This window comes from Aquarana catesbeiana, linkage group LG03, assembly GCF_042186555.1.
Source record: "Aquarana catesbeiana isolate 2022-GZ linkage group LG03, ASM4218655v1, whole genome shotgun sequence".
Lineage (NCBI taxonomy): Eukaryota > Metazoa > Chordata > Amphibia > Anura > Ranidae > Aquarana > Aquarana catesbeiana.
In genome coordinates this window covers 655,561,759-655,580,052 of record NC_133326.1, presented here as the reverse complement: position 1 = coordinate 655,580,052, position 18,294 = coordinate 655,561,759, and the positions used below count along the sequence as shown (strand labels likewise).

The 18,294-nt window shown below is 43.6% G+C and overlaps 1 protein-coding gene across 7 annotated transcripts in view; it reads left to right on the top strand.

Moving 5' to 3' along the window:
• CACNA1A (calcium voltage-gated channel subunit alpha1 A) overlaps positions 1-18,294 on the top strand; it is a 363,579-nt gene that overhangs the window by 111,792 nt on the left and 233,493 nt on the right. For all 7 annotated transcript variants that reach the window (XM_073622743.1, XM_073622741.1, XM_073622739.1 and 4 more), the window contains 4 exons: positions 941-1,033; positions 2,585-2,794; positions 4,888-5,000; positions 11,423-11,535. In XM_073622743.1, coding sequence (XP_073478844.1) covers positions 941-1,033; positions 2,585-2,794; positions 4,888-5,000; positions 11,423-11,535 — 529 coding nt within the window. The remainder of the gene's footprint in view (positions 1-940; positions 1,034-2,584; positions 2,795-4,887; positions 5,001-11,422; positions 11,536-18,294) is intronic.

Sequence of the window (18,294 nt, the reverse complement as noted above, 5' to 3'; positions counted from 1 at the left end):
GCCTTTACAACTGCTTTAAAGTGGTTGTATACCCTTTATTACATTTGTTCCTACAGGTAAGCCTATAATAAAGCTTACCTGTAGGTAAAATGAATATCATATATTTACAGACGTCAGCGGCGCATGCGCTGTGAACCTTGCCGCAAAAAAAAAAGGCAAGGTCATCGCGGCTCCCACCACTCACAGCGCCGGAGCCGCGAACCCGGAAGACATGCCGAGGGGAAAATGTCAGCTCCCTCGCCAGGGACCGGGATCAGATGCCGACGCCTCGTTTTAAGGTAAGTATTTGATAATGAGCTAGTATGAGGTGCATACTAGCTCATTATGTGTTTGCCTTACAGTTTTTTTTTTTTGTTTTTTTTTTTGTGCGGGTATACAACCGCTTTAGGTGCTCTGCATGGTACCTGAAAGTATGTGCAGCCATCTTTAGGTGTCTGCAGTCATGATGTTATGTGACTGCAGCCAGTTCCATCTGAAGCTGCACAGTAATGTCAGCAGATTAATATTTTAGACATCATAGGTAACATTAATTCATTGATGAATAGGTATTTCCAAAAGGGTAGGTGCTATTTAATCAAATGCCTGAAGTCTGCCCAATGCCCTTCTAAAACCACCCTATTTTAAGCAAACCATACCTACTTTGCTAAGGGTTACCCATTCCTCATGGCAAATATTGCTTTTTATGGACAAATGTGAACTATAAGGGCTTATTTGTAAGAACTGAGTGTTGCTGCCCATTGCAAAAAAGCAAGATATTGTTTGTCATTGTGTTTGCTCTAAACAAATATATTACCTGGAATTACATTGATTGATATTGGCAACACTTCCAGGGTTTTTGCTGTTTTTTTTAATTTATTTTTTATAAATTACATTTTTTTTTGTACAGTGCAAATTTCAGCCACTCTATCCTTAAACAAATCCCTTCTTCTTATCTGTACAGGGGCCCTGCGAAGACCCACAATCAAGAAAAACAAACTGGAGTTGCTGAATGCTGATGAGGGAGAGGAGGTCATAGGAGATATCTCTTCAGTGGGTATGTATCTGTTCTCCAGCTCACTGCATCACTATGAGTTGTTAAAACACTAATGCCCCATACACACGAGCGGATTTTCCGTCTGAAAAACTTGGATGGTTTTTCCGACGGAATTCCACTCAAGCTTGCCTTGCATACACACGGACACACAAAAGTTCTCTGAACTTTGGACCGCCAAGAACGCAGTGACGTACAACACTACGACCAGTCGAGAAAATGAAGTTCTAAGCTTCCGAGCATGCGTCGAATTGTTTCCGAGCATGCGTAGGAATTTTGCACGTCGGAATTTGTACAGACGATCGCATTTTCGGATAGGAACTTTTCCTGACCGAAAACTAGAGAAAATGCTCTCAATCTTTTGTTGGCTGGAATTCCGCCAGCAAAAGACTGATGGAGCATACACACGGTCGCATTTTCCGACAAAAAACTCTCATCGGAGTATTGCTAGCAGAAAACTCGGCACCCTAAAGCGGCTTAGGCAGCCGCCTTAGGTTGCCAGGATTGGGGCGGGGGGGGGGGCTGTAAAATCTGAATTCCCAGCCACTTGCTAGGGATTCAGATTTTTAACATGCTGCAGACAAGTGATTTTAACAAGTTGACTCTCGGCTTTCAATGTGGAAGTGATACAAGCAGCTGTGAAGCTGCTGATCACTTCCACGAGCACCGCAATGTTCCTTCCCCACCCCATGCGACTCCTGGCCATGTTCACCGGGCTCCGCTGTCCCACCTGTGGACCCGGTGCGGTCATGGCGGGTGTTACTAGGAAGGGTGGCGGGAGCTTAACAGCTCATGGGCAGGAAAAGGTGTGTATGACTAATAGACCCTGGATGTCTCATAAAGAGATCTTGCTTGTGACATATATGCTATTACATAGGGGATACTGGCTATTTTATCTTTGACCAGAAAATGGGAGAGGGGGGGTGCAGGGAGAGCAAAATGCACCTTCAGTAGACAAAAATTCCTGCACTGGCCCTCGAGGAAAGTGAATTGACCACCATGTCCTACAATATCTACTTATCTTAAAGTAGAGTGATGCTTTAAAGTGAACCTGAGTTTCCCTAAAAAGTGCTTAGGCTACCAAGGCAGCTGTAGCTTGGACACCTTATTGTACCAAGAAGCATTTGTATCAGTCTTCAAATCAATTAAGGTGTCCCTGTGGGGACCTTCAAATCCTAGACCTAGGTCTCTTTCTTTAGCCAAGTCCAGATTGTGGTCCACACCCTCCTGGTGCTTAATCCTACCAACTTTCATTCAATGTCAGTGTACAATAGAAGCTCTTGTATTTAAAAGATGAATGACAATGGAGGTGGTTGGGGCTAAATTTGGACTTGGAAAGAAGTTCTGGCTTTTTTATTACAGCCTAGACTAAATACTCAGGGGTCCCCACAGTGAAACAGGAAACCCAGATATTTGGAAAAATAGAAAAACACATCTGCACAATGGTATTGTAAGTTTAGATCATTTTTAGGTCACGTCGGGTTCACTTTAAGCCAATGGTTACAGTTATGAATTCCTTCACATTTTCTAAGTGTCTTCTCTCTCTACCCACAGGCTCCCCTTTTGCCCGTGCCAGTATTAAAAGTGCCAAGTTGGAAAACGCTTCATACTTACACAAAAAGGAAAGACGCCTACGTTTCTACATTCGGCGTATGGTGAAGACTCAGGCTTTTTACTGGGTGGTTTTAGGCCTCGTAGCTCTAAACACGCTGTGCGTGGCGATTGTGCACTACGGCCAGCCTGAACAGCTAACTAATTTTCTCTGTGAGTTGCTGCATTATTTCTTTGTCTTTGCTTTAAAAACAACACGGCTTTCATTTCGGAGAACAGCTTTCAGTTTTTTTTTTTTGTTTTTTTTACAGACTTAAGACATTCCTTCCACTAATTGTTCATGCATGTTGTGTTCTGCACTGTATTTGCCAGTGAGGATGTTGGCATTATGGAAGCCATAAATGTGTGTACAGTATGTGTATCTATTATCTGCACCCCCTGCTGTTTAAGAACTTTAGAACCATAGGTGTGTGCAGCCTATTGCATTAGGGTGTGCACCCTAAGCTCAAACACACGTGTGTGTGCGTAATAAATATATATTTACAGCATATATATCTATATATAAATATATATATATAGATATACAGTACATACACACATATACATATAATATATATATATATATATATATACACACACACACACTCTTATAAATACATGTAAAAACAGTAGGGCAGTGGACGGTGTCAGCAGTTTTTTATTTTTGTATTATTTTTTACAATTTTACTTTTATATTATTTTTTTACAATTTTATTAGAATTTTTTTTTTTTTTTACTTTTTTTTTTTTGGGGGGGGGGGGCTTTGGTGAAATATCAGCAGGGGGAATTTGTGCCCCAGGGGTGATTAGGGTGTGTCCAGGCACACCCGGCACACCCTCTGCGCACGCCTATTTTTAGAACTGGGATTGAGAGAAAGGGAAATTTTAATTGAAGGTGGTGGCAGGGTTTGGAAAAGATGGAAGGGAATTACAACAGATTTAGGAATACACGTATTCGTGATTTTTGGTAAGTTAATAAAAATATATAGAATATAGAGTTTGCTTACCCCCCCATAAAAAACAAAACAAATTAACCTCACCCTCACTGCCTATAGAGTATGCCCCAGTATTATTATTTAGTGGTTGAAAAACATATTTTTTTACTCTATGTGATAGAATTTCCAGGTTTAGAAAATTTATATAGGATTGGCTACTGAGAAAGTGGTTACCATTGATATGGGCGGCACAGTGGTGTAGTGCAATGGTCATCAACCCTGTCCTCAGGGCCCACTAACAGGCCAGGTTTGCAGGATAACTGAAATACATCACAGGTGATATCATTTGCTGCTTAGTGATTACAGTATTCTAGTCTGCATCTCCCCAAGGTAATACATAAAACCTGGCCTGTTAGTGGGCCCTGAGGACAGGGTTTATGAACACTGGTGTAGTGGGTAGCACTCTCTAAAAAAGGGTTGCTGGTTCGAATCCCAACCACGACACTACCTGCCTGGAGTTTGCATGTTCTCCCTGTGCCTGCGTGGGTTTCCTCCTGGAAATCCAGTTTCCTTCCACACTCCAAAGACATGCTGGTAGGTTATTTGGCTTCTGTCTAAATTGGCCCTAGTATATGAATATGAGTTAGGGACCTTAGATTGTAAGCTCCTTGAGAGTAGGGACTGATGTAAATGTACAATATATATGTAAAGCGCTGCGTAATTTGACAGCGCTATATAAGCACCTTAAATAATAATAATATAGGTACTCCCCGAGAGCTACATATCCCATGAGCCCATTCCCTACACATAGACAGGCTCCTGGGAATCACAGCAGCATGTGGAATGGGACAAAGAAGAGGAAGGGTGGGTGATAGGGTGGAGTTCTGTTGTCCAGCAGGCAGAGCTGGTTGGGCATTCAGTCCAGCAGGCATGGTGTTAACAGCTCAAACAGGAAGTTAGGAGCACACTGGATTTTTGGCAGATCAGCAATTATGTTGCTGTACTTGCAGTGATTTTAAAGGGATAAAGCACTGGGAAATCTTCATGTATTACAGCGATTTACAGAAAAGTTTTTACTTTTTATTTAAACTTTGTCCTGACACACAATTTTAATAACTGCACAGGACTCCTGCGTTCAAGTGTCTGAAAGAGAAGTGTCTGCCTCACTCACACCAACCAACTTCCTTTATTTTCTCATTTATCATGACAGACAAAATCGGCCTGCTTGCTATTAATAATACAGACAAATACTTTCCTTTGAGTCCTAACCTGTAAATCTGTAAATCGCAGAGGTGGAAATATTTGATCATCTTTTTTTTCTCTATTCTTGCAGACTATGCAGAATTCATTTTCCTTGGGCTCTTTATGTCCGAAATGTTTATAAAAATGTACGGTCTTGGAACCAGGCCTTATTTTCATTCATCGTTTAACTGCTTTGACTGTGCCGTAAGTATGAGTTTATTAAAACATAAATGGATAAGTGATGGAATATATATTTTGTTCTTGCAGCAAGAAGTTGATTCTGCAGTTGTGAGACTACTGTCACTTCATTTAATTATATGGGAACAATTATTCTAGTTAGATAAACTTCCTAAACCCATATGTGTGTGTTTTTAATAAAAAAAAACTTAAGCCCGGGTTCACACCTATGCGAATTAGATGTGCGTTTCCGCACATCTAATTCGCATAGCAGGAGAATGTGACTGGCTCCCTATGGAGCCGGTTCACATATCTCCGGGGCGGCTGCGGTGCGCATTGCACAAAAACGCTGTGCGTCTTTGGCTGCGTTTCAGGGCCGAATTCAGGCATAGAATCGGCCCTGATTCGTCCCTGAAACGGTGAACAGGGACGCACAGCGCTCCTGTGCGGTCCGCAGCGAATTATGGTGTGAACCCGGGCTAAAAGACATTTGCTTAAGGAGTAACTCTGCTTTTGTTGAGAAAATAACTCTCCCCTCTGCGTGATCTATGTACACTGCAGGGAATTTAACAAACTTTGTTGCAGATCCCTACTTTTCATAAGGCTCCTGCGCACTGCTGCTGTCAAACTCACGTTTTTGTGAGTTTAGGCGTTTTTTTTTTTTCTCCCCTTAAACTCCTCTAATGTTATCCTATTTTTAGGAATTTAGTAGCAGGGGAGTTTAGAGGATGTTTTCTGAACGCCCTAAAATTGCGTTCAGGAGAGGCAATTTTAACCCCAAAAAAACGCTGAACACAAACTCACATAAACGCACCTAAATGCTAGGCGCGTTTAACACTTCAGCATTTATTTGTTTCAATGGCCAATATAAATTAAAATACTGGCCAATTAAATAAATAAATGCCCAAATTCTGCTAAACTGTTTTGTAAAAAAAGGAGCTTAGGTGAGTTTACAGTGCCTTGAAAAAGTATTTATACCCTTTGAAATTTTCTACATTTTGTCATGTTACAACCAAGAATGTAAATGTATTTTATTGGGATGTTATGTGATAAACCAACACAAAGTGGCACATGATTGTGAAGTGGAAGGAAAATGATAAATGGTTTTCTAAATTTGTGTGGCGTGCATTTGTATTCAGCCCTCTTTACTCTGATACCCCTAACTAAAATCTAGTGTGAACATTTGCCTTCAGAAGTCACCTAATTAGTGAATAGAGTCCACTTGTGTGTAATTTAATCTCAGTATAAATACAGCTGTTCTATGAAGCCCTCAGAGGTTTGTTAGAGAACCTAAGTGAACAAGCAACATCCTGAAGGATCACACCAGACAGGTCAGGGATAAAGTTGTGGAGAAGTTTAAAGCAGGGTTAGGTTATAAAAAAACTATTCCAAGCTTTGAACATCTCACTGGGCACTGTCATCCAAAAACGGAAAGAGTATGGCACAACTGCAAACCTACCAAGACATGGCCGTCCACCTAAACTGACAGGCCGGGCAAGGAGAACATTAATCAGAGAAGCAGCAGAGAGTCCCATGGTAACTCTGGAGGAGCTGCAGAGATCCACAGCTCAGGTGGCAGGATCTGTCCACAGGACAACTATTAGTCGTGCTCTCCACAAATCTGGACTTTATGGAAGAGTGGCAAGAAGAAAGCCATTGTTGAAAGAAAGACATAAGAAGTCTCATTTGCAGTTTGTGAAAAGCCATGTGGGGGACACAGCAAACATGTGGAAGAAGGTTCTCTGGCTGGATGAGACCAAAATTGAACTTTTTGGCCTATGAACAAAACACTATGTGTGGCGGAAAAACTAACCTGTAGGCAAGAAGAACATCTCCTAAATGTGCACCGTTTAGGAGATATTCCAGAGAGAAGCAGCAGATGACGTCACCAGCTCATGCGCTTTGAAGGGATGGCATACTCATTCTGTTCCTTCAAAGCTCTGTGCTGTGACTGTGACTCCAGCACACATGTGCAGGGGTGACATAATGCGGCTCGGCCATTCAAGGGGCCGGAGCCCACAAACCCGGAAGTAAGAACGGGTGAGGATGGAAGCCCTTTCAGCAGTGAGGGCTTGGTTTTAAGGTGAGGCCTGGTTCACACCCATGCAGGTTCCAGTTTGCATATTCCAGGTGCATTTGTCGTTTTTTCAATACACATTTTTGATCCATTGAAATCTATGGAACTAAAAACCATGAAAAAAAATCCCTGGCCCCGTCCATAAAGTGCACAGATGTGAACAAGACCCATAGCAAAACTGAAAACGCACTAAAAATGCATAGGAGGGAACCAGGCTTAAGTCTCTCATAATGTGCTAGTATGCAATTTTTTTCAGCATTTACTACTACTTTAAAAGGTTAAGGAAACTTTCACATCAAGGTTATATACAGGATTTCACAAAAGTGAGTACACCCGTCACATTTTTGTAAATATTTTATTCTATCTTTTCATGTGACAACACTGAAGGAATGACACTTTGCTACAATGTAAAGTAGTGAGTGTACAGCTTGCATAACAGTGTAAATTTGCTGTCCCCTCAAAATAACTCAACACACAGCCATTAATGTCTACACCGCTGGCAACAAAAGTGAGTACATCCCTAAATGAAAATTTCCAAATAGGGTCCAAAGCGTTAATATTTTGTGTGGCCACCATTTATTTTCCAGCACTGCCTTAACCCTCTTGGGCATGGAGTTCACCAGAGCTTCACAGGTTGCCACTGGAGTCCTATTCCACTCTTCCATCACAGAGCTGGTGGATGTTAGAGACCTTGTGCTCCTCCACCTTCCGTTTGAGGATGCCCCACAGATGCTCAATAGGGTTTAGGTCTGGAGACATGCTTGGCCAGTCCATCACCTTTACCCTCAGCTTCTTTAGCAAGGCAGTGTGTTTGGGGTCATTATCATGTTGGAATACTGGCCTGCGGCCCAGTCTCTGAAGGGAGGGGATAATGCTCTGCTTCATTATGTCACAGTACATGATGGCATTCACGATTCCCTCAATGAACTGTAGCTCCCCAGTGCCGGCAGCACTCAGCCCCAGACCATGACACTCCCACCACCATGCTTGACTGTAGGCAAGACACACTTGTCTTTGTACTCTTCACCCGGTTGCTGCCACACACGCTTGACACCATCTGAAGCAAGTAAGCTTATCCTGATCTCATCAGACTACAGGACATGGTTTCAGTAATACATGTCCTTAGTCAGCTTGTCTTCAGCAAACTGTTTGCAGGCTTCTTGTACATCATCTTTAGAAGAGGCTTCCTTCTGGGACAATAGCCATGCAGATCAATTTGATGCAGTGTGCGGCGTATGGTCTGAGCACTGACAGGCTGACCCCCACCCGTTCAACCTCTGCAACAATGCTGGCAGCACTCATACGTCTATTTCCCAAAGATAACCTCTGGATATGACGCTGAGCACGTGCACTCAACTTCTTTGGCTGACCATGGTGAGGCCTGTTCTGAGTGGAACCTGCCCTGTAAAACCGCTATATGGTCTTGGCCACTGTGCTGCAGCTCAGTTTCACTGTCTTGACAATCTTCTTATAGCCTAGGTCATCTTTATGTAGAGCAACAATTCTTTTTTTTTCAGATCCTCAGAGAGTTATTTGCCATGAGGTGCCATATTGAACTTCCAGTGACCAGTATGAGAGAGTGAGACGATAACACCAAATTTAACACACCTGCTCCCCATTCAAACCTGAGACCTTGTAACACTAACGAGTCACATGACACCCGGGATGGAAAATGGCTCAATTTGGACATTTTTACGTAGGGGGTGTACTTACTTTTGTTGCCAGTGGTTTAGACATTAATGGCTGTGTGTTGAGCTATTTTGAGGGGACAGCAAATTTACACTTACAATGAGAGCTGCAGAGCTGGAGGCGTGCCTCTGTGTAAATCCAAGTAGTGAACAGGCAGCAGCTTCAGCTGCCCACAGTTAAAATGGTTGCAGCCAGACTCAGTGGAGGAGATTTCTGTAGCATATTTGGCAAGTACTGAATCACAGTATATATAAAATAATATGCAAAGTGGTTGGAGGGAAGCTTCAGAACGGCAAAGATGTTTTCTTTACAAATTATGTGAGCAGACCGCAGTTCCTCTTTCAGAATTGCTGCAGACATTTATAGTCTAGAGGACTTGGCACAGTGCTGATATGGAGACAGCAGTTGATTTCCCAACATGGCTGCACCCACTAAGAATAAAGGTTACATTATAACATTCATTCTGAACCTGTTAGGCCCCTTTCACACTTGTGCGACTTCAAACTGAACAGGGATCCAACTTTGATCTCCAACAATACCAGGCACTGTCTGGTATGAATCTTTAGGGGGAACTCCACGCACAATGTAAAAAAAAAAAAAAACGGCATGGGCTCCCCCTCCAAGAATATACCAGGCCCCTCTGTCTGGCGTGGATTTTAGGGGAACCCCCACACTGAAAACACTGTGTGGAGGTCCCCCCCAAAATTCATACCAGACCCTTATCCGAGCACTCAGCCCGGCAGGTCAGAAAAGGGGGTGGGGACGAGCGAGCGCCCCCCCCCCCTCCTGAACTGTACCAGGCAGCATGCCCTCAACATGGTGGGGGTGGGTGCATTGGGGCAGGGGTGCCCCCCCACTCCAAAGCACCTTGTCCCCATGTTGATGAGACAAGGGCCTATTCACGACAGCCCTGGCCGTTGGTTGTCGGGGTCTGCGGGCGGGGAGCTTATCGGAATCTGGAAGCCCCCTTTAACAAGGGGGCCCCCAGATCCTGGGCCCCCCCGCCCTATGTGAATGAGTATGGGGTACATTGTACCCCTACCCATTCACCTAAAAAAAAGTGTCAATAATAAAATCCATGCCAGACCATAGGGCCTGGTATGCTCTTAGAGGGGGAACCCATGCCGTTTTTTTTTTAATTTGGCGTGGAGTTCCCCTTTAAGATCATCAGTCACATGCCAAAGTCGGATCAGTTAAGACTGCGATCCGACTTTGATCCGACTTCAGTGATATTCAATGGGCTGAAGTAGGATCAAAGTCAGACCAAAGTAGTGCAGGGACTATTTTGAAGTCGGCATGACTTGAAGTCGTCCTAATATGAATGGTTGTCATTGGAAATCATGGGGAGCGATTTGACATGCGACTTTGCAGTTCCAAATAGTAGGACAAGTCGTACAAGTGTGAAAGGGGCCTCAGACAGAATCATGTTACTTTAAATAATCTGGGAACTGCTGCATGCGGGAAGCATTGTTTTCTTGGAGAAGGTTTCTGTTGTAGGATACAGGATAAGCCGGTTAACAGTGGCCTGCAGGTATGTTCCATGATGAATGCTGCTGTCAGTACTCATTCACACTTCGCTCAGTGTTACAACAGGACATGAAACATATCCAGGAAATATCCAGAAGTAAGTAAAGTGTCAGTGAACATGGACATCTGTATCTTTCAACTGCGTCTCTATTGTGGCAGTAAAATCGTTCCCGTACACCATTTTTCTTATTGCTTTCATGCACTATGCCCAGGTACACTAAAAGCAGCACAACCTGCACTATAAATAAGAGTCATGACATATCCTATGGATTCTGTGTGCACCACAGAGACGCCTTGCAGGCCACTGTTGTTGTGAATTGGCCTTCTCTGTATATACAGACAGGGTGGATTAGATTTAAATCACTAGTAAAAAGGCTTTAAAACATAACTTTTAAAGAGCAACTGTCATTTCTGTCCTGCAGCGGCTCCTCCTCTGACCCGCTGTTGACTCACCGACAGTCCCATTCACTTTAATGGGACGGCTGGTGATGGGGCAGTGACACAACAAGGTGAGGGACGTGGCGGCAGCAGGTGATTGGATGCCCGCTAACAGGCGCTGCCATGATGGATCTGAAATGACAGGTGCTCTTTAAATGTAAGGACGTATTCTTGCTGGCAGTTAGAATCTTTAAAATTTGCAAAAAATATGAAGTTTTCCTATTTAGAATAATAAGCTGTCAGGTTAGTAAAACGGCGATCTCAGAACCGATTCAATCATACAGTTTGTAGTGTACATATATTTGAAAAAACAATGGGATAAAGGAATATTCCTAAACTTTGTTTGATCTCATGCTTACTGTGAAATTGTGTGAATGCATCAATGCAGTGCATGTTATCTCAGCTTGCAGAGCTTGGATTCATTGAACAAGTTTACCAAAAATGTAAGTAGAATATACAGCCTCATGCTACACAACTAAGCTCCATTTCATGCTGAATAATCTAAATGATTAATGTATCTTAAATAGAAAACTATCTTTAGTTTTTTACTCCAATTGCATTTTATTAAAATAAATTTGATAAAAAAAAAAAAAAAAAAAAAAAAAATCTGATTTAAATAAAAACAAATATCGGATTTTTTTTTTTAAAAACATTGATTTTTATCCATCCTGAATACATGTGCTTTCCACAAATACATTCTTGTCTTTATTCTGTCCAGGTTATCACTGGGAGCATATTTGAGGTTATTTGGGCAATGGTGAAGCCTGGAACCTCTTTTGGGATCAGCGTCTTAAGAGCCCTCCGCTTGCTGCGCATTTTCAAGGTTACAAAGTAAGTGACCCGGGACTTTAGAGATTTCCCATTCTTCTCAGTCTAACAATTGGCATGTTAGTGATTTTTTTTTTTTTTTAACTCATGGCTAGGTTTATACCATTTTTTTTAATCCACTTCAGCTCCACAAGATTTCACCTCCGTCACGACCAGGCCATTTTTTGTTATTCGGCACTGCGCTATTTTAACTGGCGATTGCTTGGTCATGCAACACTGTACACAAACAAAGTTTATATTATTTTTTATTTTTTTTTTCACACAAATAGAGCTTTCGTTTAGTGGTTTTTTCTTTTAAGTGATATAAATAAAAAAAGATTTTTGAAAAAACCCCAATATTTGATATTTTCTTCTATAAGACATATCCCATTAAAAAAACGTTAAAAAAAAAAAAATTAAATTTCTTCATAAATTTTGACCAAAATGTATTCTGCTACATGTTTTTGATTAAACAAAATCCCAATAATTGTTTATTGATTAGTTTGCGTGAAAGTCATGGCACATACAAACTATGGGATTTATACTGGAAATTTTTTTTTTTTATACTACTTATGGTGGCAATAATTGCCTTAATAATGGGGACTGCGATAGTGCGGCAGGCAACCTGACACTAATGCTGCGTACACACGACCGGTTTAGTCGTCGTAATAAACTCCAACAGTTTTTCCGACGTAACTCCAATGGAATTCCATTCAAGCAGTCTTGCCTACACACGGTCAACCAAAGTCGAACCGTCCAGAACGCGGTGACATACAACACTTACGACGGGACTAGAAAAAGGAAGTTCAATAGCCAGGTAGCCAATAGCTTCTGCCTCGTACTTGCTTCAGAGCATGCGTCTTTTTTGGTCCATCGGACCAGCATACAGATGATCGGTTTTCCCTATACGAATTGGGTCCGTCGGAAAGATTTAGAACATGTTCTATTTCTAGGTCCGTCAGATTTTTTGGGGAAAAAAAAAGTCTGATGAGGCCTACACACGAACGGTATATACAATGAAAAACTTCCGTCGGACTTTTTCTGTCGGACAGTCCGCTCGTGTACGCGGCATAACTGACACTGGCGGGGGGGGGGGGGGGGGGGGGGGCTGACTAACTGCCACTGACATTACCAGTGACATTAATACAGTGATCAGTGCTAAAAATATACTCTGCCACTGTACTACTTTGCCTACAATGACCGCTACGGGCAGTCGCTAAGTGGATATTCAATTATTTATGAATGATTTATATTGCCTCAGCCATTTATGGAAAATGTATGTTGCTTACGTTGTCTGAAATTAAGGGCTGTGTTTGTTAAGCCGTGTTTTTCCACACACTGCCATATACTGTATATGTGGTGTGAACAGGGCACATAGGAAACAATTGTTTTCTACATGCCCCTTTCACCCCCTACACCCCCTGTTGTGTGAACAAGCCCTGACTCCTCGGCTTGAGAGTCAACTGAAGCCTGTCAGTTGATTCCTCCAGCCTGATCTGATACAGACTTCATGTGCCCTGTTTTGGCATGCCATTAAAAATGCATGACACAGCAATATACTATTGTGTGTATCTCAGCTTGAAGCTAGCCTTTTAAACCTCAACCTAATTCACACGCATAACTCTTAAAGTGGTTGTACACCTCAGACATGAAATATGTCTTCATTAAAAGCTAAGAAAAACATTTTCCCTGGGCATACAATTGTAGCAAGGCCCCAGGCCTCCTTCGATCTAATGAGAACCTCCAGGGCCTGAGATAGCTGCCATCCTTCTGTATATGGTGGGTTGTGAAGCATAGTGGGCGTAATGCAAGGTAAATTCAATGGGCGCCAGACACTTCTTGAATGCAAAGAGATTTGTATTTTTCTTAACAGAACTTTGGGAGAGAGGGTGGTTAGGGCCAGGACACCCTTAGGTAGTTGCAATGTCAATTGGCAGACTCCAAGACTTCAACATCCCCATAGCTCCTCAAATCTTCACTCTAGTATATTCCTCAAGCGTCACCCCCGCTTCTCTGCTGGGTCCCTAGATTGGCACTCCAGATACTTCTCAAGCTTAACCCCACTGGCCTGCTCGGTCCCTGGCTTGACACACAATGCTGCTCTGCAAGCGTCACCTCCACTGTCTGGGTCCCTGGCTTGATACCCGCTGAAGTTTCCCGATTCTTCACCGTCCCTGGTTGGTGAGAATACTGCTCTGGTACTTGCTTCAGTTACTCATGGTGGTCCCTGGTAATAAGGTGGTTGGTCCCTTAGTGGCGACAGCTTCCCTTCTACCTCCGACCACGACAGGTTCTCCTGCCGGCAGAACGGTCACTTCTGGTTGGACTGCAAGCCGCAATCCCAACCCTACGCTGCTCTCTTGCTTCTGGATAGGCCCTCAGACAGCCTAGCAGCCAGATGTGTCCGGGATAGGCCCAAACTCTGGCCTATGCTGAGGATTGTATCAGACATGGTGACTCACTCTACCACATTTGTAAATGTAGATGCTGCATGTAAATAAAGTTTAGAAACGCTGATTGAAGGTGAACCTGTCAAGTATTTTCAAATGAATGTAAATGTAGCAAAGTCCCGGGGGCCCCTGAGGTGACCTCCAGAGTTAGGGACAGACTACTTTCTTCAGTGTATAGTGGGTTACAAGGCATGGTGGGTGTACTGCAAGATGAAATGGTGGGCACCAGTCACTTTTTGAATGCAAAGAGATTTATTGTCTGTTAAACAGAACTGTGGGAGAGAGGGTTAGGGCCAGGACACCCTTAGGTAGATGCAAAGATAATTAGCAGACTTCAAGACTTCTATAGGTAGACAGCTATGCAGGTGAAGGCCTCCAGCCAAACACCACTTCTGTATAGGTAGGACCACTGTCTCCTATGGCAACAATCTTATAGCTCTTACTAACGGTAAAAGTAGTCAATTATCTGCAACACGAACAGTTCTCTTTACCCCACATTCACTCACTGTGGGTCTTCATTCAACGAGCACCCAGTCTCTCACTAGACTCCAGATCCACTAGCCACTGGATCTCCTGAGCTCTTTCACTGTAGCACTCAGTATCTTCCTCAAGCCTCAAGCGTCACCCCCGTTTCCCTGCTGGGTCCCTGGCTTGGCACTCACAGATACTCTTCAAGCTTCACCCCTGCTGACATGTTAGGTCCCTGGCTTGGCACACCACAAGTGTCACCTCTGCTGTCCCGCTGGGTCCCTGAATTGGCACTTGCTGAAGTTTTCTCACTTCTTCACAGTTCCCGGCTGGCGAGAAGTCTGCTCTGGTACTGGCTTCAGCTTACTCACAGTGATCTCTGGTAGCAAGGTGGCTGGTCCCTTAGCGGCGACAGTTTCCCCTCTACCTCCGACCACAACTGGTTCCCCGGCCGGCGGAACCGTTACTTCTGGTTGGACTACAAGACCGCAGTCCCAACCCTACGCTACTTTCCTGCTTCTGTATAGGCCCTTAGACAGCCTAGCAGTCAGATGTCCCCGGGATAGGCCTTAGGTTTCAGGCCTAGCAGCCCAGGGCAATACAACACGCGTCCACCCAGACAGCAGTGTACAAGAACATATTTGGGGGGCACACCATACAATGCGTTTAAATTCAAGATGGTGCTGCTATAAGACCTACAAACAGTACAAAATATTTTACAGCGCACACATGCAAGAATGACATTTTCTGCAGGGCTAGTTAAAAACACCTGAACATATTCAAAAAATACGGGGGTTTGGTCACACTATATGGTCATATAGTGCTAAGCCCACTTACTGCGACAAAGTACCCCGAATTAGTGGGTCCTACACTAGTAATAGAATGGAAGATCCTTTGTCTCAACCATGGGAGCTGAACTCCTCTATGTGGGAGAACTGACAGGGATACATCCTAAACACTGGTGGCCACTAAATAGGAGGTAATGAGGAGGGGGAGGGGTGCACCCAGACAGCAGTGGCACAGAACCCCAATCACCTGACTCCACCCAAATAAATAGGTTCTCCCAGCAGGCCAAGGGACCCAAGAAAATCCCTGCCCATTGGCTGAGACAACCCATCCATTCCTAATCTGTCCTTGCAATGCCCTTGTCTTATCTAATGTCACCAGACACCCGGCCATCTAGCAACAGAAGAGAGAAGTGCAGCAATTCCAGAATTAGGGCGAAATCAATTGACCTCCTAACAATTGGCCAAGGCAACTATCTCTTGGCAAATAAATTTAATAGCAACCCTGCCTAAACATCAGAGTGCTACATAAATAAAAATTGTGTCCAAATTGACAGTATTACGGAAGTGCTTGCACCTTATGGTAACTACAGTGTGAATTGTTGGGTTTAGGCGTAGACATTTTAAGTTGTTCACGGTAATAATTTGGCACATTGTATATGGGCGCCAAAAGTTTTGTTCACGTTTGCTTTAGCATGTGAAATTTTCATCATAGTTCCCCACGACTAAGCTCCATGGGCGGAGTGAAACATCTTGGGGGCGTGGCCTGGTTGGAGCCCAGGCTGAGGCTGCCATACACCTTCTTACAGGATTTTGCAGAGATGTCTGACTTCCATGACTTTTCCCTTTTCTATTAGATTTTCATCATAGAAGTCAGTAGAGCTAACAGTACTTGATGTTACAGTCTCTATGGTAGTTTGCCACTTTATGTTGGGATTAATGTGTTGAAAAGGTGGAAGGTAGGTATGCCTGGGCATTCTCTTTCTTTATTGCTCCTCCAGAGGGCTGAAAGGTGATACCTTACATCCCAGGTGTATCCCCCCACAGACCCATACCCTTCGGTCTCATCTTGCACCCCAGTTGTTGTCTTACCTTTTACTGTATAATCCAAATCCAAACGCTGTTTTTATCTGCTGCGTTTGATAAGGACTTTGTTTGTGGGAGACCATTTATGGTGGTTTGCCTCAGTTCCAAGATTAATGTCAGCTGTCTGAGAACCTGTTATGCCGCCAAGTGTAACACCCTCGCAGAGCATCCTGTTAGAATGTTCTTTAGTGATGCAGGTGCTTGACAGAGAGAGCAAGCAGAATTTTCCCCATCACTGCTTCAGGTTCTGGAGTGTGGGAAGGTCATAAGTGGCTCTGACAACAAAACTTACCTAAGATCCCTCCATCTCCCAGATGTCATGCCAACTGAGTTTTCTGTTTCAATGGTTTTTATTCAATTTTAACAAGTGGTTAAAATTCAAAAGTTCTGCCAACGCTGGGGCTAGCATTGAAGTTGGAACAGGTAAGGGCAAGAATAAGTGCCGGTTCACACTACAGCGACTTGGGATCCGATTTGTCAGACCTCAAGTCGCCCCAAGTCGCTGGACATAAGAAATTCTATTGAAGTGAATAAGAGTTGTTTCAATGTACACTACTGAAGTCGCTCCGACTTCAGAAAAGGTTCCTGTACTACTTCAAGGCGACTTCTAGCCGACTTGTACCCATAGATTTCAATGGAAGTTGCCTCCAAGTCGGTTCCTTATCTTATTGATGTGATTTGGATCCAACATTACAGGAAGATCACCATGGAATTCCCTAAAGTTGCTTCAAAGTTGCCTTGAAGTTGCCCAAAGTTGCCTTGAAGTTGCCTCAAGTTGCCTTGAAGTTGCCTCGAAGTTGCCTGGCAAAGTCGTGCCGACTTTTAGGTCGCTGTAGTGTGAACCGGCACTAAAGCTACACAAGTAGGAAAAATGCAACAGTAGTACATTTAAGTGAATGTCTGTCAGGATCCAGGGGTCAAAGAGAGGCTTCCCATAACTAAAGGGCACCCCCTAGGCCCCTCAAAACCCAAAAGGTGGTGCAATGTACAGCCCAAACTGAACTAACAAGGATAGAGGAGCAGAAAGCAAAAGAAAGTTAGGCAGAAAAGTGAAGCTAGAGAGAGGGAGGTCGCTCACCTAACGAGTAGGTAGCTAGAGAAGGGATAGGGTAGTCTAGGAAAGAAGGGAAGGTCAGAAGGATGGGGACCAGGAGATGGAGAAAAGGGAAGGGCTCGGGATCGTCCGGACCATCCATCACAGGCGGTCCAAGCTAGCTTTAGGGGAAGGTAGGAAAGACATATGACAGCCACGGTTATGCCAACTGAGTTTTATCTTGTCCAGGCTTTCCTAGTTATTCCATTGGCCTAGCTTGGCCATTAAGATGGCCTTGGAGTGTTGATGTGCTTCCTCTTGTCTTCTCACCTCCTCTACCACCACACACCAACTCTATTAGTGCTGTATTTATTGTCATAAAATACATTTCACCTACGGCAGGATTCATGTGTTTGTGTGCAGTAACATGTGAACCGTGGTGCATTGGCACCCCAGTGCACATCCCCAAACAATAGGACAGTATTTTAGCTTCCCACTTCCCACCTGTATGTTGTGATGTACTGGAAAAAGGCACGTGCGTTGTGGTGCTTTAGTCATAATGTACGGTAACACACCACAAAGGCATGAATCCTGCCTTAGGTTTAGAGCATGTCATTATATTCAGTTTAAAGTGGTTATAAACCCTTACATTTACCAAGTTACGTGACTATCCTACACAGAGATGAAATAAATCCTCCGACATAAGATGTACCTGTTTATCTGCAGCTATCTCTTCTCTCAGATTGCCTGTGCTTTGAAAAAGAAGGAAAAGGCGGAGTTACACTCTGCAAAGCTCAGTGAGAGCTGATTGGAGGAAAGGGACACATTCCTTCCTCACACAATACACAGAAACAGACCTGAGGCTGTCAATCACAGGCTGTGTGCTGAAGCCCCCTCCTCTGTCACCTTTTTACCTCTTAATGTCAGGAAAACTTGTTAGAGAAGTGACTCATGCTAATAG